General features: G+C 41.3%; 1 protein-coding gene across 2 annotated transcripts in view; it reads right to left on the bottom strand.

Annotated features, from left to right (window-relative positions):
• The window catches only part of SCRN1 (secernin 1), a 37,203-nt gene extending 12,831 nt beyond the window's left edge, over positions 1 to 24,372 (bottom strand). The window contains exons 1-3 of one of the 2 annotated variants that reach the window (XM_086852388.1): positions 24,330 to 24,372; positions 13,083 to 13,242; positions 1,962 to 2,143 (exon numbers count right to left, since the gene is read on the bottom strand). In XM_086852388.1, the coding sequence (XP_086708514.1) occupies positions 1,962 to 2,143; positions 13,083 to 13,241 (341 nt within the window). In that variant the 5' untranslated portion in view covers position 13,242; positions 24,330 to 24,372. Of the gene's footprint in view, positions 1 to 1,961; positions 2,144 to 13,082; positions 13,243 to 24,193 lie in introns of both variants that reach the window. The other variant, XM_086852381.1, reaches the window with a different exon arrangement.
• Between the last annotated feature and the right edge of the window lie 590 nt (positions 24,373 to 24,962).

Genomic DNA, 24,962 nt, shown 5'->3' with positions numbered 1-24,962 from the left:
CCAGCTGCTTCCCTGCAGCCTACAGAGATGGATTTTGTTACTTGATGGTTCTCTGTTCTATGAGGTGACATGAAATAAACACACCTAATTCAACTGGCCAAGTCTCCACAATAAGAGAAAGAATCACTTAGGCTGGAACAAGCAGCAGACGGTAACAGCACATCTCTGGTTCTCCTTGCCTGAGGCACACTCGCTCTGCATCTGAGCTACAATTTCTTCTGCAGGTAAGAAGGAAGAGAGAGAGGGCAGCATCTACAGGTGATCATTACTTGTAGTTTATGGCCAGTGCCTCCTTACTTTGGTATGTCCTGATTTGCTAGTGTGGGTAAATCTATAGCTGTTGGATAACAAATATATATATTTGAATGTTAAACAGTCCTTTGAGACTGCAGTAACTGAGTAAGAAATAAGTAGAACTCGACACTTAAACCAATGGTTTGTTAAAGTTTCAAAGGGACTGTAGTAGGATGGAAAAAATAAAAGTGGAGCTTAGAAAGTCATCTAAGTCCTTTTCTTCACAAAAGGTTGTCCTATACTTTCTTAAACAACCCCTCACTTCTACTCAGCCTCCCTAGATGCAATTAAATTTACTAGTTCTCTCAGGTATAGCTTCTCCACAGATTCCTTCAGTATTCCTACAGGGCTTAGAGAAAATACCAAAGAGAAATATAACCCAAATTCCCTCATGGTTTTCTCATTGGTCAGATTCTAAAGCTCTCAGATCACATTTCCAATTTCCACTGCATTCTCTCCAATTGGCCCATATTCCTCTTGATTTATGGTAGCTGGAAGCAGACACCATATTTCTGCTGAGACATGTTAGAGAACATTTAAGGTTACAGTTTCAGGCAGCCATGCACCTAATATTCTAACTCATGCTCTAAAAAGTCAAGGTATCCATTTCCTATCCTTTTATCTATAAAATATGTTAACTCACTGCACAAGTAAAGTAGAATGGTTTGATGGGATTTTCCTTGACTGCCAGTTATTACTGTGCATTTATTAACTCCTTGTTATTTTTCAAGGAGTTAATAGGTTTTTCACCTTCAGGAACTGAAGTTAAGCTGGTTTACAGCTCTTTTTAACTATATTAAGCATCTAACAACATCTAACTTTTTCCAGTCATCCAAAACCTCTCCCATTTTTCATCAGTCCTCAAGAAAAATGAGAGTTCACCTGTAACTGCTTCAGTCAGCATATTAAGTATCCTGGGGCAAAGTCCAGCAGGACTATTTTGTCTAAGACTGATTTACTTAAATATACAGCTGTTGTCCTGTTCAGTCTTTAAATTCAGTCAATTTGCTAATTTCTCTTTGTGATAAGTTCACATGTCCTCTCCTTTCACTTTCAGCTTTCATCCCCCAACCCAAGCCTCCTTTAAATTCTCCTCACTACAAGACCAGCATGCAGGCTGAGGCTTACAGTGCAGCACAAGCCTTTTGGGCAGAGAGCTGTCAATGAACAGGCTCACGGGAGTTTGTGTGCCAGCATTTGAATAAGGGCAATGGCTTGCATTGGAATGCATGGGCTGAGGTAAGGCATAGTAGTTTGTTTATGCCTACACTTGGCTATAAGCCCAGAATAAGATTTTTAGGTCAGAGTAGGCTGTTGTAAAGTGGAGAAGAACGAAGAGCACACCAGCAATCTGGTATTACAAATTAGTTAGGAGCTCCTTACTAACAATGCAATCATATCTCTTACCCTGACAGAATAGCCTGCTAGACTGTAGGGTAGGTAGACAAGGTAGATTGCATGAACCCACAACAGACTGGTACACTCTTGGTAGGTAAATTCAGATTGCAGGTGCTTTAAATTTTCACTCAGCTGTATCTGGAGCCCTACCTAGCCTGCTTAAATTGTTCTAAAATCTCCTTATGCCAACATCACAAAGTTGTTACCTGGTACCGGCATTGTCTAAGGCTGACGATGAAAGGCTGGTCACAGCTCAGCAGGACACCCACCTGACAAGATCCATGCCAAGCAGGGCTTCAGACTCAGAAGCTGGTTCTCTGGTCACTACAGCTTCATTAGCTACACACACTCCGTGCTCGTTAGCTCCCATTTCTGCCCCCCAAAGCCAGGAGGGCCTGCTCAGCACGACAGCGTGAGTCTTCGGCGCCTGCTCAATCTCAATATACGTGCACTGCAGGGACAGCAGGAAGAGAGAAAGTTAAACAATCACTTCATCTATTGCTGGGACTGAAGTAACACCAGACTTCAATGTACAGAAAGGTCACATGTTATTTTAAAGGTCTGTGTTTTGTGAATGAACAAGGAACTATTTTAAACATGTCATGTTTGAACCTTCACATCCTTATACTGCATAAGCCTGGGAAAACACATGTGTTGATGCTTGCAGGCTTCCAAGAGACAAGCAGGACCCAAATGCTAGAATCAGTGGGAGAGAGCAGGAGACAGACTGTACTGTTACATTAATAAAATACAGATCATACCTGTACATAGTAACAACATCAAACCATTCTACCACCTCCCCTAAGCACCATTTCCAGTACTTAATTGCATACACAGTGTAACAATGATAACTGGGACAAGATACATCAAAGGGCTTCCTCCTCTCCCTTGCTGCCTTCCCTGCAGCTGCCCCCAACACAAAGACAACTGGTAGAAAGAGGGGGAAAAAAAACAAGCCTTGAAAAGATTCAGTAGTGTAATAAACCACTTTGATAAACAATCATGGAAATAAAACATGGCTATTGCTGGTGCTTAAACTGGTGTTTTTACTATTTTAAATGGACTACTTTAATAAGTTGTCTGTGAATGTACTCTGACAAGTCAAAAATATACGGGAAGGCTGCAGAGAAGTCATTGTAACTGCAAGGAAGAAATAAATTATGTTACCTCTCAAATACATTTACTTGCCTTCAAAACAAGCCCTTGCCTTCAAAACAAGCACTGTTTTCCCAGGCAGCACGGATGAGAGCTCAATCCATCATTGGTTTGTGCAAACCAAAAAATGGACTTTACATTTGACTGTTGAGTTCACATAAAGCTTTTCATGCAGAATTTGCTTTTGAGAAACCTAAAGTCATCTGTATTTATGAGGCATCTCTTAGGGTCCAGCATTCCTGTTGTAACATCTTTCCTTTCAGGAAGTAATCTGCAACAGTTTTTTGGAGGAATATCTGATCAGGTATATCAAAGTAAATAGGATCATCAGAACGGACCTGTGGACTAAAAGTTATTCACCTTGTTTGACTGGCTGTGTCTATATTAAAATCTAAAGCCAAAGAAATCAATCCAAAATTATCAGAGCATCAAGAAGCTTTGGGTTTATCCTAAACTTTCTTTCTGCCTTTAAGGATTACACAGCATGATCATCTTCAGCCTCCAGTCTTGAGCAATGATTTTTACAGTAATAGTTCCTCTAGCATGCAATTAAAATGTGTAATAGACTATCTTTGGTCAGAAAAGGGATTTTCAGAGTCCTTCACTTTGATCATGCAAGAGGGGTACAAGAAATGAGCTTGGCATCTTCATTAGGTAAAGTGTGCAAATAGGTCAAAACTAAACAAAACCAAAACCAAAACACCACAATGCAGAGAGGCAGTGAACTCTTTCAGCCAAGGAGAGGCTTAGGCAAGAAGATCCTGTCAGGGACAAATACCTGCTGTATTTGTAGGAGAACATCCCTAATGTTTGACCAAATTGCTGATACAGTAATACACTGTGATTTTGTAGAGGCAAATTCCTCATCTATCAAGGTGCAACAACATTTGGCACTGGCCAGGAGGTAAGATCTGACTAATAGAAACTCTTCACACAGTTCACCCTTTGCTGCATTGTGTAACCAAGCCGTGCCATAACTGACATTCCTCATCAAAACTCCTACTTCTGAGCTGTCAGCTAACAAATCTCATTTCTGACATTCTGCACAATTTCATTTCAGAGCTTCAGGTCAGTGCAGTTTGGATAAGCTCCTGACACATGTGTGTGAACAGAGAATAACTCTATTTGCTGGATGTGCAGAGGGGGAGCTGGAGCAGCAAGGGAAGACAACACCAGAGCAGCTGTCAGGCCCCAGCTCTGCAGCCTCATCCCCCTACATGTCACAGGTGGTCAGCTGGCTGCAGCTATCCTGCAGAGTCATCCATGAACCTTCTCAATCCTACAGCAGAAAGCAAAAACCTAGACACAGTGTGGAGGAGACTTCAGTATTCCATACACCCACACTTGCATAGCATTTTCTGGCTGAATAGCCCTGTTATACAAGCTTGCTTACACTGACTCTTTGATTTTTTAGAAGGAAAAATGATAACACTCAGAAAAGTGATAGTTAAGCTAAAAAAATGCTGAATGCCTTTCCTCTGCAAAACGTATTTGCAAGGCTATCCTTGCTACCAGTCATTTATTACTTGGTGCCTCATTCCAAAAGCAAGCACTACCAAAGCTGCTATTCATTGCAAAGATCTTACTGTCAATAGTAACAGTTGAGAAAAGGGAAAGAGGAAATTGTTTTTTCCTGCTTGAATTCTGGGAAAAAATGTGGTTTTGTTTTGTTACTATGTAATCAGAGGCCAGAAAACATCCATAGGCAACACACCTCAAAATACAGCTGTTACCTTTGATATTGCTTCTTTACGTCCCCCAAACCAAAAAGAAGTAAACATGGAGCATATTTTCATGCTATATTCAGTTTTCATACAATAACTCAGGCACATAGATGATATTCAGGACTTGCCTTATTTATATAAATTGCCTCAGAAGATCTAAATAAGAGAAAAACCATTTCAATCTGACAGTCACTAACAGGTCTTTTAAAACTACTATTGACTTGATTCTTATTCATTTGTCATGGGTATTGACACTGCTGAATAAGTCCTGATGACATTTTACCTTTCCACTATAGTTATTTACTCCAGTAAGCATAAAAGTAGGCACTCAATGGGATTGATGCATTAAGGCAGGAGCTTGGTTCATATTTATAAGAGTAAGTATGAGCTTCTCAAAAAACTAGGGTCCAGAGGTGACAGTAAATTATTAATTTTAAACATAAAGCTCTTCATAACTTCACTGTCCTCCCCCCTTAAAATAACATCAGAAAACTCTTTCCCAAGAAACAAGAGGAACTGGGCTATGGGAACTTGTAACCAAGACACATAAATTGTAAAGGTAGGTCAACTGGAGCCAGACACTGGATTTGCAACACAGCAAACCACTGCTTCTTGTTTCACATAAACCAGGACATCCTTGCAAGGGCTAAAGCACAAAAGCAAATAGTGGGGGAAAGACAACACTATCCACCAAAAATACCCCACTGGCCACTAGATCTCTAGAAACAGGAGCTCAGATGATGACAGGATTGCAAAAGCAGGCAATTCCAACCTAAAATCAGGCATTCCAATTCCAACATCCCTATCCCCTCTCCAGCACCCCACACCCACCTGGCAAATCCCTCCAGCTCAACAGCAGAGCAGCCTGTTCCACTGAGCACTGTGCCAAGCTAGGCAATGACAAATAAAACAGACGTCAGGTACTGCTGTGATTCTGCTTGCCACTAACCCGGTCTTCAAAATCCCTGAAATGTTCAGCCTCAGCTGGACTAACATTTTTCTTTGAGTATGAATGCTAAAACCAGAAAAATACTGACAAATTTGGTGGCAAAGGCTGAGAGTGAGTGGTGTCAGGCTCCAATGATTTTCTAGAATTCAGCCTCTGAAAGTGGTAAAACTGGCATCTTGCCCTGTGACAGTAAATCCCCGTTAGAAAATATAAAACTTAAGAAGAGAGACCTCAGACACAAGAGGTGCAGCCAACAACTTTTAAGAGAATTGAGCAGGCTGGGAACTAATCATACTTCTTTTATTTCACTTACAGTATCAAGAAGAGAATCTCAGAAGGAGTTCTAAGAATAGCACAAGGCACAAATGTATCTACCAGGCTAGCTAGGGCATGCAGATAAGTTGGAGGTATTCCAAAACCAGACACCACAGTCATAAGCACAAGAGATTTCTTCTTTCATTAATGAAAAGAAACTATTGTGCAGTTTCTACTGTACTAAGGCTGCAGAAGCCCAATTCCTAGCACTGTCAGTCAGGTCATTATGAAATATCAATGAAATCACATAGGCCTCAGCCCTGGATAACAAAGGCAATAGTCAGGGAATGCTTTAGAAAGAAATTATCTTTGAAAAGGGGTATTAAGATTCCAGATTACAAAAGAGAACCAACCCCCTTCCCTGCCAGCAGATCCAGGCTCAAACTTAGCATTAACTCCTTGCTTCACTACTTCAAGCATTGCCATACCATAGCACATATCTGAAAATAGGTAAAATATCTGTATGATTGCAGCAACTCAGTAAGTTGCCCCATGGCTGCTTTTTTAACCCCTTCCAAAAGAGGGATGCAAAAAACGTGCTGAGGCAGTCTCACAGCCTGCTGCCTCACTGGCCATCAAGACTGACAGCCTAGTTGGAAATGTATAGACATTTTATATAGACAAATGTGATTCTACAGGTGATGTGGACTGCCTGGACTTTCCCATCATGGAAAACCAGAAGAGAGTTGTTCAAGGAAGCCCCTCAGACTATCTAATGCAGATGTGCCTAGCAATGAGCTTTACAGAAAATTCTTCTGCTGCTTATTTACAGAAACAAATTTAGTAGAGCTCAAAGAAGTGGGAATAACCTCTCCTTGGAAAGAGAAGCATGCAAGCAGCAGTACACAGTACAAGAGAGGTGGGAATGCTATTCCCACTGCTTGCTTACACAGTATGCAGAACTAAGTGTAGAGCAGAAAATATCTCGATGACTTTACCACACCCATTAAACATGGCCATAACAACTACATCTCCTACAGCAGCAGAACTTGTGCCACAGACAGCCATAGAGCAGGATAAATCCAGCCTGGGGGTAACTCTCAAGTAGTCAGCCCTAATTCCAGTGGCCACATGGCCAAACCAGAACAGTGAGCAGGAGCCTCTCCAGCAGCAGGATGAATCCTCAGGTATCATGAATCCTCAGCTCTCAGAAACACATACTGTGCTACTGCTTGTATCCTCATATTGTAGATAAATTTTAAAGTATTTACTCACTGTACAAATAGAGAAAAAAGCCATTTTCTGCCACAGTAAAGTGTCTCTTTCTTCTTCATATTAAAAACAGGGGGTTTTTTTCTCTTTTTATGAAGATCCTAGTGCACTTTACATATGCTTAATATTATTTTTTACACTTTACGTATGCTTTATTATTATTATTTGCATATTGTTCCCAGCTGTTTGTATTCATTGCAACCAATACCTATAAAATTTGAATCTTTAGCACTGTGTAAGGATTATACGTTTTATTCCAGGAAAAAAAATAAATAATTGGAGAAGCTAGAAAAAACCCCCAAACATTTCCCCTGAAAAAACGCAAAACTATCTGCACCCTCTGACTGACTCTAACCTGCTCTACCAATCCACCAAGGAGCCTCAGGTATGTGAGCCACTGTATGGAAAAGTGCTCCGCAAAATGAAACTTAAATATCTTTAAACAAACCAAATACCACGGAGTGCAGCAAGGCACCCAAGGCTGAGAACACTCTCTGGAGACACTATATGCCAGAGTAGATTTAGCAGGCAATAATTCACCTCTTGTTTGTCAAGATACAAATTTAGCAGTCTCCCAGGTGATAAGCAAAAGTAAAACTGAAATGTGGATGAAGCTTATTAATTTAATGTTTTAAAACAGTAGGAAACAGATTTCAAAGAAGGCACAAAGAACCCATCACAGAGATATCCTTGGAACTCTTGGATATCCTAGGTGTTTGAAATACTTGCTCACTCACAATTGTTTTGACACAATTAAATGTTTTGGATCAAGATGGAAGAGTTAGCAGTTTTTTCCTCCACACAATTCTAAAACTCTCCCCCTCCTCTTCCTGTCTGCTACAATAAAAAAAAGGAAAATGAAAAAGATTAAGAACAAGAAAGAATAGAATAACGAGTTTTTCTCCGGTAGCAGAGGAGAACAAATAAGCAGCACTCCTACAATAAAAACAAGCTTTGAGAGGGCAGAAACATCCAAGAGATTATAGCTTCTACCTCTGAACTGCTGCAGGGTTGTGCACTGTGCTACAAAGCAAAGTCAAACACATTAGTTTAAAGGCCAGTGGCCTGCAGTGGAGCAGAAGAGAGAAAATGCTCACATTAGCCAAGCAATAGACTGCTGAAGGCAGCAACCAGTTTCCTTTCTTAGCTGCTGTCTGCCTGTGTGGTGCCTCTGTCTCTGTGCTCAGCCTCAGGGTGAGCTCCAGCAAGGTGCTTGGGCAAAGCCATCTGTCTGTTCGTGCTTGAGCTCTGCTGCCCACCAGCCAGCACCGCAAAGAATGCAAGAATGCAGCTTCCTAAACCACCTCTGACCCACAAGCCTTCCCACCACAACCTCATCTATCTACACAGAGTAAGCAAAGCGCTCCACTGTAGGCACAAACCCTGCTGTGTTTCATCACTGCTTCCCACCAGGCACTGCTTTCCCATGGAAGTGTCACTGGGGGTGCCCAGACATACATCCACACCTGCAGCAAAGTGAGTTTGCACTGCCAGTCCGACCTGGAGGCTCCCCAGAGAGAAAATTCTCAGTAGATCCTGCTGCTGATTGACTTCTGACACCAGGTTCTGAACCCCTTCCCCATGACAAAATGCAGATAACCCGAAAAGCTGGCAAAAAAGGGAACCAAAGTACCCCAGAACTGAACTGCAGCACTGCTGTGATGCCTGGTGATTATGCTGCAAACACAAGGATTAAGATCACCATGTGATACAAAGACAACTTTAATACAAGCAAAGTCTGCTTTCCAAGCTTTATGCTGTCTTGCAACACCAAACAGGGACCCATCCATTTCCTTCAAGTGAGTTTTTGTCTCAGCTTTATGCAGTCCTCAGGCCAATGTACAGAAAAAATCTTACTGCTCCTCTGAAAACTCAGAGCAAGAGGAGGTACAATAATATCCATTAAAAAAAACAAAAACAAAAACCAAAAACAACAGAGAAAACAAAATAAAAACTAAGGCATGATGATTATGATATGATGTTTTAGAGAATCAAAAAATTCCTCCTACCCCACAGAAGGCTGGCTTTTAGACCAGATCTGTGTTTAATACCAATATACTAGAAAAATTTTGCATATTCCACAGTTTTATAGGCTTCTTTGCTCGTCTACCTTTTCTACTTTCCCCTTTCCATTCCTCCCTAAGAATTTGCATGATATTAAGATTAAAGAGCTTTTACAGAGCTCTATATTGAAGCAAGAAACCATGACTATTTTGAAATCATGAATATAAGGTCAAGTTATAGGAAAGGAAGGCAGATGAAAAAGGGGGAAAAAAAATGCACATGGGAATGTCACCCACAAAAAAGTCATTCAGCCAAGACTTCTTCAGAAGAAAAACCACAGCAAGCAGTAGGATAATAAATCAAAGAAACCTAGTAAGAAAAATCTATCTTTCAAATAAGACAGAGGGGCTTGCATCTGAAAGAGCACATGACAAGAATTCCCACTAACATGTGACAAACTCTTAAAATCCACATCTGGGGAAAAAAAACCCAAAAAAACAAAAAAAACCCCAAAAAAATCCCCAAACCCCACACTTACTTTTAGTAGCAGAATTCAAAAAAGGAACTTATTTATGTTTAGGGGAGTAACACTTCACCTGCACACACAAATTCACTAGGCTGATCACTACAACAAGAGGGCTGATCAGCATCTGCCCCTGCAAAATTGCAACACAAGAGAAGAACAAACTTTTGAGAAAGTTGTCACACACATACACAGAAGGGACCTTTAATGAAAAGCCCCATTGTTCAGGGTCTTGGGAACCTGCTGACATGGAGGGAAGGAATTATGTTGATGAGCTAGCTGCAGTGTTGTTACTTGTCTGGTAGATTGAGCCACAAAGATCAGGCTGAAAATGTCTTGCAGTATTCACTGAGCTCCCCTGAGGCCCTGCCACAAACTGAGAGCTGTGCAGCACAGCCCACCCCATTCCTTTTTGGCAACAATCTCACTGAATTACTGTGCCACTTTTGGTTACACTGTGCATTATCACAGTTGCAAACGGGAGAAGCACAGAAATAGGAAATAAAGAGGATACAAAGTCCCTGACAAGAGTTCTGTAGAACAACACTTGCCATTACCACCTCATAACGAAAATTCAGAACATGAGCTACAGCCACAAACAGGTCATCACAGTTTGATACACACTGAAACACTTTATGTGCAAAAAATAGAACATAATGAGAACCAAGTGCACTATCTTTGTCCCATGAAGGTAAATAAATCAGAGCAAATATACAATACAGAATGGAGAGAAAAGCTGCTCATTTGGAAAAAAGGAGCCCAAAACATTAGGATGGATGAGAAGAAAAATCTAGTCAGAGGCACAAAGGATTACTGACTTAGAAAAACTGTAGTGTCAAATTGATCAGCCACATTTTTTCCAGTTGTAAATATTGTACATTTAGTTTCTCAGAGCTGGTTAGTTAGTTTTACAAAGTGCAAGGGAAGGAAAGCTATAATAAAAAAGAAAACCCACAGCAACAATAACTGAAGTGTTGGCAGCTTTCACTGGTTTTAAAGAACAAAGTATAAACCCTGAGTATGTCAAAGCTACATATAGAAGCTTTGACACTCCTCTCCACTCCCTCATCAGTTAATTAACTGTGACAAGTTTGCTTAAAAGGTAGATAGTGTTGCATGCCTGGTACTTAACCAGGCAAAGCAGCTGAATTCGAGCTTCTCCTTAAAGCTTTTCTTGACTTTGAGGTACCACTCACTGGTAATACTCAACAACTTTGCAAAGCTACCAGACAGCCCTTCGACCTAACAGAACTATTAAAATCAGTTCTGTGTTTTAACCAGCTTACTCTACTCAAAATATGCATGAGTAAAAAAAAAAAAAAACAAAACCAAAACCAACAGAAACCTACATTAACAATACTTAGTGCTGAATGTGATGAAGATGCAGTGATAAGCAATTACTTGCACTACTCAGAGAAAAAGATGATGTTTTTATCCTGTGCTAGGAGAAAACAGGAAGAATTTTGGCAAACATCTGGAGCCTGTATGCTGCTGTACACAACTTTGCTTGAAAATACTCAGGCTAGCTAATGAAGACGTACATAGTAGCATAGACCAGCAGAAGCCAAAGCATTCATTAATTAGGATTTAAACTCCTAATTTAGAAAAAAAATATATATATATATATATTTATATATATGGCCCACTCCAGTCTGTCATCTGAAAGTTCACCTCACTGTGCTGCAACGAACTTTACCTTGATTTAAAAAAAAACCAAACCTGCATTTAAGGAGAATGCTTACAGATCCTTGTTGGCAGACTAAATCTACAAACTGTTGTGCAATGAGAACGAATTATGCTTCCTGCTTCTAGAAGGTCTAGCAAAAGAGTTGAGTTTATGACTGAATTCTAAAAAAGAGGCATTAAACCACTTAATCATGGTATGAAAGAGGAATCATAATAGATTATATATATATATGGCTTAATGATATACTTCAGCAAATTATGACAATCTCATCAAAGAGTTAGATATGGAGCAAAGAGACCAAAAGAATCAAGAACTCTTACAGTAAGTTCTTACAAATTATTCTCCATTAAGGGTACAAAACAAAGAAACTTTCCAAAGTTCTTCTTCCCCAGTAATAAAACCCTTTTTTTTCCCCCCAGTTCTATGAAGAGGCATTTTAAAACAAAATGCTCTGAAGCTTTCTTCTTGTCTGGTTGTCATAGTTGTGTTACATATGCCAGCACATGTCTACAAGGTGCCACAGCACTTAACTGCACATAGTGATCCTGGGAGAGGGGATTTCTTGATATCCAAAATGAAACCATTTAATAATGCATAAGTTGTACTAGATGTTGGCAGCAAAAAGAAGTAAGAGAACAGTAACTGTTAGAAAGAAGAGCATCAAACCCTCTGAAATCGGGAAGAACATTTGAAAAACAGAACTAAAACTGGCACTGGCTTTCAGATATCTCCTTGGTACGGGACAACTAGATCCATAAAGTATCTGTTTGGATGAGAGACATCAGCCTGGTGCAGAACACCTCCTGTCCTCAGCCTTCTGCACAGCCACAGGGGCAGCAGGAAGCTGAATGCAGGGAACCTCACAGATTCTGCTTTCCCAGCTGCCAGTCAGAGCAAGAACCAGCAGACTCTAAAAGCTCCTGGCAGTGCAGCATCAGGCTCTGTCTCCTCTGGTGAAATGACTGCCTGCACAGATCCTTGTCTTTCCTTCTGGTGCCTCAATCACTTCATTCCACCTTCACTTTACACTTCCCCTCTTCCTGTCTTGTTGTTCATTTGTCCTTTTGCTTCACTCTTCCACATCTGCTTATCCTTTCATTTCTGCTGTCAGTAAAACCAGGCTGCAATAAAAGATTACAATTACAATAACCTCCAGCAGGGTCCCTTTCAACCACGGCATCAGTGTCCAGCTTCAGGACTCCACATCCAGCCTGGATTCAGAGAAAAGCCACAGCACTAAAAACTGACCATGATGCAGGTGCCCAGCTGCAGAACATCCCAACAGATGTACATCCCAATGGCATGTACAAGAGTTAAGTCTGGCTTACAAAGCTTGCACAGTCTCATTCTCCTCCTCTCACATTCCCTTATTAGAGCACAAGTTCCTCAAGTTCCAGATTTCTGGCTACCTGTTTTTCAGCCTGTGCAGTACAGTCAGGCCCCATTACTGCCAGATAACAACCATGAATGAGAATAATTCATTTGGCATGTGACAAACTCAGAAAATTGGCTTCTAGTTCCAGATAGCCAGGATATTTTTCCCTTAAAACAAAATCAATTGACTGCATGGTGCAGGAATCCAAGAGGTGAACAGTTTTGCCTGTCTGCCAGAAAAAGTAGAGATCATGGATTTTTCCCCAATTAAAAAAGTTACATTGTGAGTTTCATCTTCAGACTTTTAAAAATATCTTGTCTTTTTCTACTCAAGAGATTTGAGTGACGTGAGCAAGGACTCCACAACCTGATGAGAAAACAAGACAGTATTCACTTCTTCCAATAGCAGTGATTTCTTACAGTTTGAATGCAACAATTCACCCTTACCTCAACTTTGCTTCCTGGATCATGCTCTGCAGCAGCAAAGTAGACCACCTCCTGTACCTCATCCCTAGGCCGTGCAGAGTTCTTTCCAAATACCACCAGCCCATCTTTAGAACACGGGGGGAAGGCTACAAAACAGTAACTTGGAGGAGCTGCAGCCATCCTAGAAAAGAAAGAAAGCATAAACAAACAAAATTCGTGGGTTTTTTATTCATAACTGCATACCTTAGAGAATCATTCAGTCTACTGGTACGAACTGTAGCTGAGGGAATTAAATCCCTCTGTCAATTGATTGCCCAGTGATAAGGGAAGAACAGGTCAGCTCAAAGGAAGCTTATCTGAATTAAATTTTAAAAATATAATCATTTTCATCATTTTTCACCCAAGCTTTGTGAAGGCATAGATAGGAAAAAAAGGCAAGAGAACTGTGCCTTGATGAGTCTGCTTAGTCCCAAGTAAAAGAAGATACTCTGCAGTGGAGCTGCTCTGGAATGTATGACCTAGATGTATTCTGCTGACTCAGACAAGTGCAGAGCCACAGAATCACTTTAAATAATTTACTCTCTCTGCTCGCCTGCACTTTAATATTTTTAAGAAGGAAAGATGAAAACATGTTTGAGGGATTCCTGAGAGGACAATAGTATGTCTGGAAACAGAACAACAGCACAATTACATCAAAAACTGTCAGTCAATTTATCTACTCAGATGGGAGTGACTGAAGCACTAATTGCACTTTATTTTCTCTGTGGTTTGTCTGCATTGCTGCTCTTACCTGAAGTTAATTGATTGCTATTTATTTGTTTATATAGGCTAATGTGAAATGTTTATAGGATAATTTTAAGTGTTTGCAAGGAAAATATATTAAAAAAAAAATGCAAACTGTTTCAGGACTATCACACTACTGTATCTGGTCTTGTGTACATTGCCATATCTGACATTTTTTTCCATCATTCAGGAAAACTCCTGGCACTTATGCCTACAAAAGAAAAATGTGGGTTGTCTATCACTTATTAAAAAAGTATTCAATGCAGATGTCTGAGATATCTTCATAGTTCTTATCACAGCAATAGAAACTCAGCTCCCAAATAAACAAACATGTTCCTCTTTGTCTTCCACAGTATCCTGAAGAAGTAAAAATACTTGCACACACCTGCACTCCTTAGAATCAACCAGCACATGAGCTCCCCCCAAGATTCATCTTCAAGACAGTGCTGAGCATAGGGGAGTGGGCAATGCTGTTTTTTTTCTTTAGATTGCACATGATTCAAACCATCTAAATTTGGCTCTTTTTTCTTTTTTTTAAAGCAGTGCCATTTGGGCACATACTTCTCACAGAATAGCAGACAATAAAACAGGAAGAATTCCTTTTGTATAAGGACTGTAATCCATAAAATGGTAATTGTTTGCCTGTGGACTATGAACAGGTCACACAGATGTTCAACCTTGCAAAAAAAAGGTCAAGTAGATACAGGTTAGAAGTGCCCTCTACCAACACAATGTGACACAATGAATTGTCCAGGGAACTCACACAATCTTTCCATTTAGGCAAAATTATATTCATCCACTTGGGCTGAAAATGCATTAGGAAAGAAATAAATCCTTTTTCATAAGCAGAGTTTTGACCAGTGGGAAAGGACAAGCTACTCTGAGCTGGAATTACTTCAGCTGATAAAACACATCTGGTCAGAGGACACTGGGCTGCAGACCTGCCTCTTGTGCCTCTAAATCTGGGACATTGCTGGTCCTGCATGAGTGTCTGGCACACAGACACGATAAAAATCCCCACTTCAGCTGCTGCTCATCGCCTGCGAGCCATCAGAGGATTTGTGGTTTAGCTGAACCACGGTGTGTAGGTAGAGGATTGCCCAACCTTCTTCGCTAATGAAACCATTCAGTACTTTGCTATGAATTATTACTGTATTAAGCCTGTATATTACTGTGTGGGTGATGTCAATGGAACTCCTTTCCAGCACTCCAAGAGCTCCCATCTGCCTTCAGGTAACTCATCTTTTAGTGTGCCAAATTTGTCTTCTGATACATTGCCAGATGAGACAAAATCTTGAATAACTTGCAGACTTTCTGAGGATCTCGCTATCCAAAAAAAGTATTTCCTTTATTCTAAACACCAAGCAGATTTTTTTGAAATACATGACACAGCTGGAAAACATTAGGTATCCAAGAGCCTAGCAAGAAAGGTTAAAATTACATACAATATTAATTTTTATTAAATTCATACCTAAACATATTGGCAGGTAGGCTTAAAAAGATGGGAAATGTTTCAGCACTCTGTTACTGAACAAATATAAAGGTATGCAAGGCAGACATTTACAGACCTACAGTCTGAGTAGATAAGGAAAAGAATTAAAAGCATGTAGGTACCTAATGCCCTTCAGAATTCTGAAATCACCCTGAAATAGTCTCAACTGTATGTGTGAGATTTATTTTTTCCTCCCCTTAAATATACCAACAGTTACTGAACCTAAAGCAAATTGCCATTTTGGTAATGCTTTTTAAGCACGAAAGTATGAGTAAGCTCCTCTATAACTAGAGCTCCCTTCAACACACAGCATATTTCATAAGTATGAGCAAGCTACCCAGTAACTAGAGGTCATTTCAACACAGTGCATCTCATACAGGCAAGCATGTAACAGTCAAACACTGTGTCAGATGTGTTAACCTTATCCTGAAAACATCACTGTCAATGGAGGAGTTTGCACTAGGACCTCAGATGACATTTTAGAGAAGGAAGCCATCTAGCAGTCTACTTCATTGTGAAACTACTCAGTTTGCTAGGTAGCACTTTTTCCCTGAACCTCATCTGGTTCATTTTGAATATGACAAGGATAGCCATTTCTCAGATATACCCACAACCTCTATTTGTTCAGAACTCCAGGGTACTTTACCTTCCTCCATCACGTAGCTAAAACAGATGAACAGCCACCTATCTAAGCAGGACATTTCTATTTGCCTACTTCATGTTCCTCTTTTCTTTATTCAGCTTCAGGCTGTCCTCATGCTCATTTTTTCACATATTTGCCACCTCTCCCATCTTACACAGTTCAATACCAAAACACCTTTCACCCACAGGAGGAAAAGAACAGTCCTTCATAGTACCTCTGATAAATCAGCCTGACTTATAAAACCACCTACTGTTATAATTCCTACTCTTTTTTTTTTTCACAGAGTTTGCTCCTCTAGTGAAAGGTAATCCTGAAAACATTAGAAAACACAGGGAATGACTGCAAATAGATCTCAAAGAACAGCTTGCTGCCCGTTCACACAGGTCTTTACCACAGAGCATGTTAAACATGCTGGCCTGATTTTCTCGGCAGACCATACCTCAGACCCACATTCTGGTGCAGACAGAGGTAAAGCTACACCATATGTCTCGATTACAAACCATTACACTCATAAATGGGCCACTGGAAGTTCAGAGAAATGGGGACTGTACAGATCATTATGGGCTATATCCAATATCACTCTGCATATGGAAGCCCTGGAAATAGACAAAGAGCTGTACATTATGCTATGCCACTATATAATAACTGCTGCACTTGCAGGGAGTTAACAGGCATCATGCTTGGATGACCTCAAATCACTGCAGGCACAAAGGTTGTAAAAAGAGTTCTGAGCAGCAGCCACAAGCTAATATACTCTGCTTGCTATCTTTTTATTTGACAAAAACATGCTACAGCAGGGATGCCATATTCCACCTGGTCATATTTTTTTTCCAGTCTCCTGTGTTCTGACACTATAAAGAAGACTTACTTAACAAGTTCCTTTATTAAGATCTTTTCTCATTGTGATAAGTCCCATTTAACACCTGACAAGCCAAATTAATTGTATGAATATATCACCACTACTGTCAGTGGTAAAACAGACAGCACTGAGTTCATAAGTATTTTAATGCAGAGAGAAAGGAGTAACAACCATTGGGTGGATTCTTTTATAGACTCAAAACAGTTGGAAAATACCTCCATGACCATCGAGTCCAGCCTTTGAGCAAACACTATCACATCAACTAAATCACATCACTGAGTGCCATATTCCAGGGGTTTCTCAAACACCTCCAGGGATGGTGACTCCATAGCCTCCTTGGGCAGCCTATTCCAACCCTTAATCAACCTTCCAGTGAAGAAATTCCTCCTGAGGTCCAACCTGAGCCTCCCCTGGCACAGCTTGAGGCCATATCCTCTTCTCCTGTCACCAGTTGCCTGGAGAACAGGCTGATCCCCACCTGGCTACAGCCTCCTCTCAGGCAGCTGTAGGGAGCAGTAAGGTCCCCCCTGAGCCTCCTCTTCTCCAGGCTGAACAGCCACAGCTCCCTCAGCTGCTCCTCGTAGGACTCACTCTTCACAGCTTTGTTGGTCTTCTCCAGAGAAGCCAAATGTCTGGCTCCAAATATCACAAACAACAGGTACAACAATTATCAGGGCTTTCTAAACGTGTCTGAACATCACTGTGCTCCTGAAATAGGGTGAACACATGGGTGTGTTATTGCCTAGCACCACCTCAAGAAAACTAACCCATAAATCTTGATAAACAGAAAACATCATAAAACTTCCAGGTTGAAAATACCAAAACCTGAAACATTTTACTCTGGAGTATTTTTCATTTCACAGCATGAGGATGTTACACTTATTAAAAAAGCTCACGAATTACAATTAGAACAACTTGCATTATTAGAGTAAATACCTATCCACAATCAGAAATTTAAAGTGCTCAACACAGAATAAAATTGCTACTAAATCTGTATATACAGACAATCTAATGGAAACTTCATTTAGATGTCATTCTTCACTTACAAAAAATGAGCAGACAAATAATGCTGGAAGAGAGATTAACACATGGAATAGAGATTGCAGTATCCCATCCTCCACCTCATGAACATGAGTGTCAGAACCTCGCTCTTAAGAAAACAGAGACAGGCATAAATAATTCAGTGTGCTTTAGAGACTTCCTTCCCCCCAGCCCAAGAAAACTGAGAAAGCTATGCATCCACAACAAAGCACTCCCAGCTTAGCATGATAGAGTCCAAATTAAAGAAAAGATTTTCATAGTAACTCATTCTAGATTCCTTGGGGTTTTATTCTGTTATTTTTCCAGAATAACACTGTGTACTTCTCTGAAAGCTGTAATTTGGTACTGCAATAATCTTTTATAAAGCTAAAGAATCTTACTGCTACAATAAAACTACTTCTCAGAAAAATAACTTTATCATCCCACATCAAATAGATGTTGACTTTTAAAGTCAACTAATTTTCCATTTGCCAAAATAACCAGAAGACATTAAGCACAAAGTAATTACTAGTTTCACAAAACTACAAATTATGTGAAAACTGGCTCACCAACAGCGGCTTTCAGTTGCTGTCTTATTAAGAAAAAAATTTACCAAAAATAAACATTCAGTTTTATGAACTATTATAATCTTGAAGCTCTTACAGCAAGTTGTTGTTCAAGTAATTCCAGAAGTTACAACAGTACAACTGGATTTGCTCTTTTCTCTGTCTTTTCTGTCAATTGAAAAACAAAACAATAGGTTTATAATGAAAGTGCAGCACTCACTAGGAAGCAGTGGGTGAAAAAAAGGTGTGAGGGAAAAAAGGGTGAAAGTAAGGGTCTGTCTTGAAATTTAACTCATGTTTATTGAACTAGACCAATATTTGCTCTTCACACATCTTTTAATTGCTGCTCACTCAATGCCCTGCAACTTTTTCTCAGACAAAGCTAGAAACACCATTAACATCACATGCCTTTGGGTTTAATACAAGTTTCTGAAATGTTAATTATTAGTTATTGTTAATCTCAATTAAGATTTATACCAGAGGAAAAAGTTCTGAAGGAGCTATTCCTGTGCAGAGCAAGTCCTTTCCCAGCAACACAATATTTCAGACATTTTAAGTGATGGACATCTACAAACAGTTCTAGACACACTACGCAGAAGCTGTTTTCTACACAATATAGCCTCTTGCTCAAAAATTTAATAGTATCTAGTCATTATCATGTACAAAGTAAAAGGTGCTAAATGAGAAGCCAGCCATGACGAATACAGAACCTCTTTGCAAGAAACTGAAGCAATGCTCAAGCAGATATTAAGGCTATTAAGCTTCAGTGAGACCAGGCAGTCAGCACTGACACCAGAAGAGCATTCACCTCGTGCTGTGATGAGTACCATTCAGCTGTAAAATTTGCCTTGTATTGATTTGACTCAGAAGCTGGCAAAACCTCATTTTGATCGAGCCAAACCTTCACCCAGGAGCACAACTGCTGTGTTCATTACTCAGCATGGCTGTGCCAGCAAGCAGGGATGGAGCAAGGAACAGCACACCTTGCTTTCATTCACCTTAGTGGGGTTGCATAGATACATCACACAGACTCATCTTTCAAACATTTTCTGTGTTTGTCTCCAAGAGCTTTGTTGGTATACCTGTCAAGCTCCCTGAAGCTCAGACATGATCAAAGTGCTGTACAGGATGAAGACTAAACCTCTCATGAGACCCAATTTTTCAAGCACACCTGTGATTGTCCCAGATTACCCATTATTAATGCTGGTAATAATCAACATAATGCTTTCAAGACAGCACAGGTATCCACAAAAACAAGTGTGGCAGTGTTAACACTAGAGTTTTATCTCAGACCTCCGCAGCAGTTTGGTCAGAACATGAGTTTTATTGACCGTATAGCCTGATCTTTCCACCCTCACTTCTTTGGTTTCTTCAAATTCAAGCTGGTCTTTGACAGGCACTTTAGGTAGCAGAAATACAGAGGCTGCTAAACTCCTTGCTGCTAAGTTCAGACTACATTCTGGTGATGACAGCATTTTCTTTAATATTTATCTTACAAAAGAGATTTGAGCTGCTTTTAAGGTCCAGAGAGCACATTAAACCTTTTATGAAGACATATAATGTGGTTTGGTGTATTAAAGGATGATTATTCCTCACTGTATTTTGTGATCTCATAAAATAGAAACCCAGCTGTGCTAATACTGCTGAACTATTTCAGTAACATTTAAAGATTTCAACGAACCTGTTTTCATTGCAACCAGAAAGAGTAGGTGATCTAATCTGCAAGAAATATTTACAGTAAAAAACAGAGAGGCAGCATATGAACAAGAGTCCTCAGATTTGGATCAAGGCTGTCTCGTTAAGAAAGGAAGAATTTATGGAATGGGCCATGCATCATTTATCCTCAACTCCTCCATATTTTTAATTGGGTGGCAAAAGGAAGGTCAGTTACATTTGTGAAAACTTTGTTCAGGGCTTAATTTTTGGTTTTCAACCTTTGTTTTAACTTTCAAATTAAGATGTTTCTTGTGCCTGAGACAAGCTTGTATTTCCATTTACAAATCAAGCCCAGCATCTTATGCACATAGAGACATGTGATCTCTGCACCCTGCAGAAAAGCAGTGCTTCCAAAAACAGAAATGAAAAGCAAAATTCATTCAGCTGCAGGCACAGAACAAAGACAGCAAACTGAGAGGCACAATAATAATACTGTTCCCATCTATGGAAACACTAAAAGGTTATTTTTTTTTATTGACAATTTGGACAGTTTTAATGCATGACTTTTCAGGAGAGAGGAAGGTTGCATGTATTAAGAACTTAGAAAGCAGAGACTGTTCCTGAACATAAAGCACAAAACCATGCCAGATCCCTGTGTCCCTATGGTTTGGACATTTGATTACCAGACCTAAGTCAAATTGTTCGACTCTTTCCTAACTACCAGTGGATGATGATGCCAATTTACTGCTTGAAGGTGGGACACCCAACTGTGATTGTTTCTGTCCCTCCAAGCTGTGCCTGACAAGATATCCAAGAGGAGTTTAATCAGCAGCTGAAATTTAGCAAACCATGCTCAACACGTTTTTTATTTATTTTCTTTTACATTAACTAAATGCTGAAAAATTCTCAAGAATTTAGTCAAAATGGGCAACACCTCAAACTTTGAGTCAGGGATTTGGGATGGCCTTTTTCTCCAGTAAATTCACTTTTATTTTTGAATGATGAGAAATAGCAATTCCCTACACAGGCATAAAATCAAGTTGCACTTCAAAGCTTTATTAAGCTGTATGCTCCCTCAGTCATTTAACTGAACAAATGCATAATAGGCCTGGAAGGAATTGAAAATATTTCTCTTGCCATATGTGGGAAAATTTGGAATATTCCTGGCAACAGCTCTCAGATTGCTTTAGACTGTGTAAAAAAAAAAAAAAAAAAAAAAAAAAAAAAAAAAAAAAAAAAAAATCAGATAGTGGCCATCAAATGCACATTCTAAAACTCTTCAGCACTTTAGGTCCTAACAAATGGTAAGATTTCAGCTGTTACAAAAGTTTATAATCCCTTGACCAACCAGTTCTATTTTAATTCAGTAACATATCCTTGTCCAAAGTATGTCTTTGCTTTCAAAGCAGGCATCTTTCAAAATAAGACAGGATCTTATTTTTTTGCCCCACGTAATCTGAATTATGTTAATGAAAACATAGTTCTATTTAAAAACAAATCAGGGTCAGTCATTCAGAAGACAACAGATTTCAGACTCATTTCCATCACAGGCTGCACATACAGGGAAAATTCATTATTTATACAGACTTTTCACAGAGTGGGTGTCAGTGCTCTTAATTAAGTCTCCAAGCAAGCAGTCACAGAACTCTATCCCTTTTGTGGCTCGTATCCTAGCCCGCAGTTTAAGGTCATATTTGTAACACTCTCCATCTTGCAGAGAAGCACCTGTTTTCTTGCTTCTGTCACTGGGGCAGAGACCCTTGTTAGGGGCTGCTGGTATCCACAGCATTGTACAACACCCAAGTTTATAATGAGAGCTTGCTAACTGCTGCATAACTCGTGGGCACGCAGCTTTTGCTTTTTGTAAAGAGGCAGCACAATCGCGTTTTGCGGTTCAGCCGGGTCTTGGTCCCTGCCCAAGGGAGACTGTCCACCTCCTCCCACAGCTGGCTGATGCACACTGACTGCTCGTCATTTCAAATTAGCAACACTGTTATGTTAACAAGGCTCAAAACAAAAAGCATCCGAGTCGCGAGGTGGAAGTCTCCCTTTGCTTTTAAATACACTCTAAAAAAACAAAGCGTCGCAACACTATCCGTAAGAGTTTGAGAATATTAGGATGTAACGCAGCACATTGTCAGAAACCAGGCTTTTGGGGACTTCACGGAGAGGCAAGTCTGGGAAAGACAACAGAAATCTGAAACAATTCTGTTTCTCAATCTGCTGAATTTACAGCAAAGAGAAAAGACAACGTCCATCTTCACAACTCTTCAACTTCATAATAAAGAAGCTCTATGCTAGAAGCTTTGAACATGTAGCAAACTTTCCAACATTCAAGCTGCGTAAAGCATCCACAGTTGATGACTTCTGAAGGAGAGGGTGGAGACCCAAATTCAGCACCCTTTACCAAAGATACCAACCTTGGCACAAGTAAATAAATGGAGCTTAAATCATGCTGCACTTTACCAAAAAAAAAAAAAAAAAAAAACCAAACAAAAAAATAACAAACCCGAAAAACAACAAAAAGTTACAAATGTCTTTCAAAACTGGAAGAGATCTTTAAAAATCTCAAGCTCTAAGCAACAAAAATACTTTTCTGGGGAGGACAGAACTGATTGATACCAATAAGTGTTTTCATCTACCACATTTGCCTCAATACAACACCTGCCTTTTTGGACTGCTTATGTAAGCTCTGGGACATAAGCTACCTGCAAAAGTCCACAGTATTATAAATAGTTTAAGTTGATTTCAGTGTTGGTTCACCTCAAAAAGCTGAAAGTCCTGTGTTCACAGAGATCTACTTCCCAAGCAGAATATGACTGAAGGGTTTTCAAGATGTTGTTTTGCCTGGCTGGACAATTTAGAGTGCATATTATGAACAAACCAGCATATTTGGAGGTGCCTTAAATCACTAATTCTAAAACAGCTTTCAAAGCAATAGTTAAAACTGTAGTAGCCTATAACCAAATGAGCCAGTCACTCCACTTCTCACAAGTTCATGTACTTATTATCTTTTAAACTAGTTAGTACAGACACATATTTTGCATCACAAAATTTACCAAGTTTACTGCAGCACAATCATTTCTCTGGGTTTATTAAAGTTTCATATCTTACAGGTACGGATGGCTTTTCTCAGTTCTGTGACATTTTTTCATAGGGATAGATTAACAGACATGTGCATTCATAGAATCAAGGCCCTAAGCTGTCTTCTGCTTGAGAATCTGGTTTAATATGATTTATTTCCCTTTTATTTGTCAGTACTGGAGAATTTTCTTTTTAGGGCAGATCAATCATAGCCCGTAGCATTATTAAAGCAGCGCAAATAGAGGTGTCAGTTTTGTAGGCACCTGCAGGAAGGTATATCTGCTCATCAGTGACTGAAACCAGCACATAGCTACCCGAGTGTAACAGTATGCTCAGAAAAGCACACGGAAGCATCTAGGTTTCAAGGTGACCATACGAAAAGGTACCTTCAAAAAAAAAAAAAAAGAAAAATGGGGGGAAAACAACCCTCGCCGAGTCCTTCAAGAGCAGAAGGGAAAACAGCAGCGACTAGAGAGTGCAGCCAGCGAAGACGAGGGGCCGGAGAGCCTTGCTTCAAACGGGAAGGCAAAGGACAGCCGAGGACAGCATCTGCTGATGCCAGCTCCCAGCGCTGAGTCCTCCCCCACCCCGGACCCCCTCCCGCACGGCGGGGCCGGGGGAGGCGGCGGCGCAGCCCCGCTACGGGAGGCCCGCAGACCCCGCCCGGCAGCGCGGAGCCTCCCGCCGAGCGCGGAGCCGCCGGGGGACATCGCCCGCCCCGGCTCCGGGAAAGCGGCTCTGCGCCATCCTGCCGCCACATCCCCGCTGCTCCCCTCCCGCGCCATCCCCCACGGCTGCCTCCTTCGTGCCTCCCTGCATCCCTCCCTGCATCCCTCCATCCCTGCATCCCTCCCTGCCTCCCTGCATCCCTCCCTGCCTCCCTGCATCCCTCCCTGCCTCCCTGCCTCCCCCGCTCCTTGCTTCCCTCCCTGTCCCCGCCGCCCGGCGCTGGCGGGGTGAGCCTCGCTGGGAAGGTCGCTGCCCGCAGACCCCGACACTTTCCCCGGCGCCGAGAAGTAACACACCAACCCGGCCGCGCGGCTCCGAGGAGGAAGGGGACAGCAAGGGGACGGGAAGCTGGCGGGGATCTGATGGGGATGATGGGGGTGACGGGGAGCTGCCCTGCCCTGCCCTGCCCGCGGCGCTGCCGGCTCCGCTGCCGTACCTGAGCGCCGCTCCCGCTCCGCCCGCTCCGCTCGGCCCCGCGGCGCCCCGGCCCCGCCCCCTGCGCGCGCAGCCGCCGCACGCGCCCGGCCCGAGGAGGGCGCGGCCCCGAGCGGGCGGGCGCGGCCCCGGGCGGCACCGGGGATGCTCCGCCGGAGCCACGTGCTTTGGGGTGTCCCGGGAGCAGGGAGCACTGTGGTCCCTTCCCGGCCGAGCCGCTCAGGGATGCTGCGGAGAGCCGTCGGCGCTCGGCGTGCTATCCCTCAGCCCGTCTGGAGGACCAAGAGTTGGAAGAGAGGGGACTTTTTTATTAAGTTTTAGTCTTACGGCTAACTTGTGTTCCTCTGTCCACACAGAGGACAAGTCTAGGAAGCGAAATGGGTGTGTTAAAATATAGCTGCTACCTCATTAACCAGTCAAACCAAACTGTGTAAGGAGTTCTCCAAACTTTGCAAAGCTGAGGAGATGACTTCATCAGAAGTCTCCTCAAAGAAAGGGTTGTTAAGGATTGGAATGGGCTGCCCAGGGAGGTGGTGAAGTCACCATCCCTGGAAGTGTTCAAGAAACAGCTGGACTGCCATTTAGTGCCATGGTCTAGTTGACAAGGAGGTGATCGGTCAAATGTCGGGCTCAA

Source organism: Cyanistes caeruleus, chromosome 1, assembly GCF_971803275.1.
Source record: "Cyanistes caeruleus chromosome 1, bCyaCae1.hap1.1, whole genome shotgun sequence".
Classification (NCBI taxonomy): Eukaryota; Metazoa; Chordata; class Aves; order Passeriformes; family Paridae; genus Cyanistes; species Cyanistes caeruleus.
This window is presented reverse-complemented; position numbering and strand designations above follow the sequence as displayed.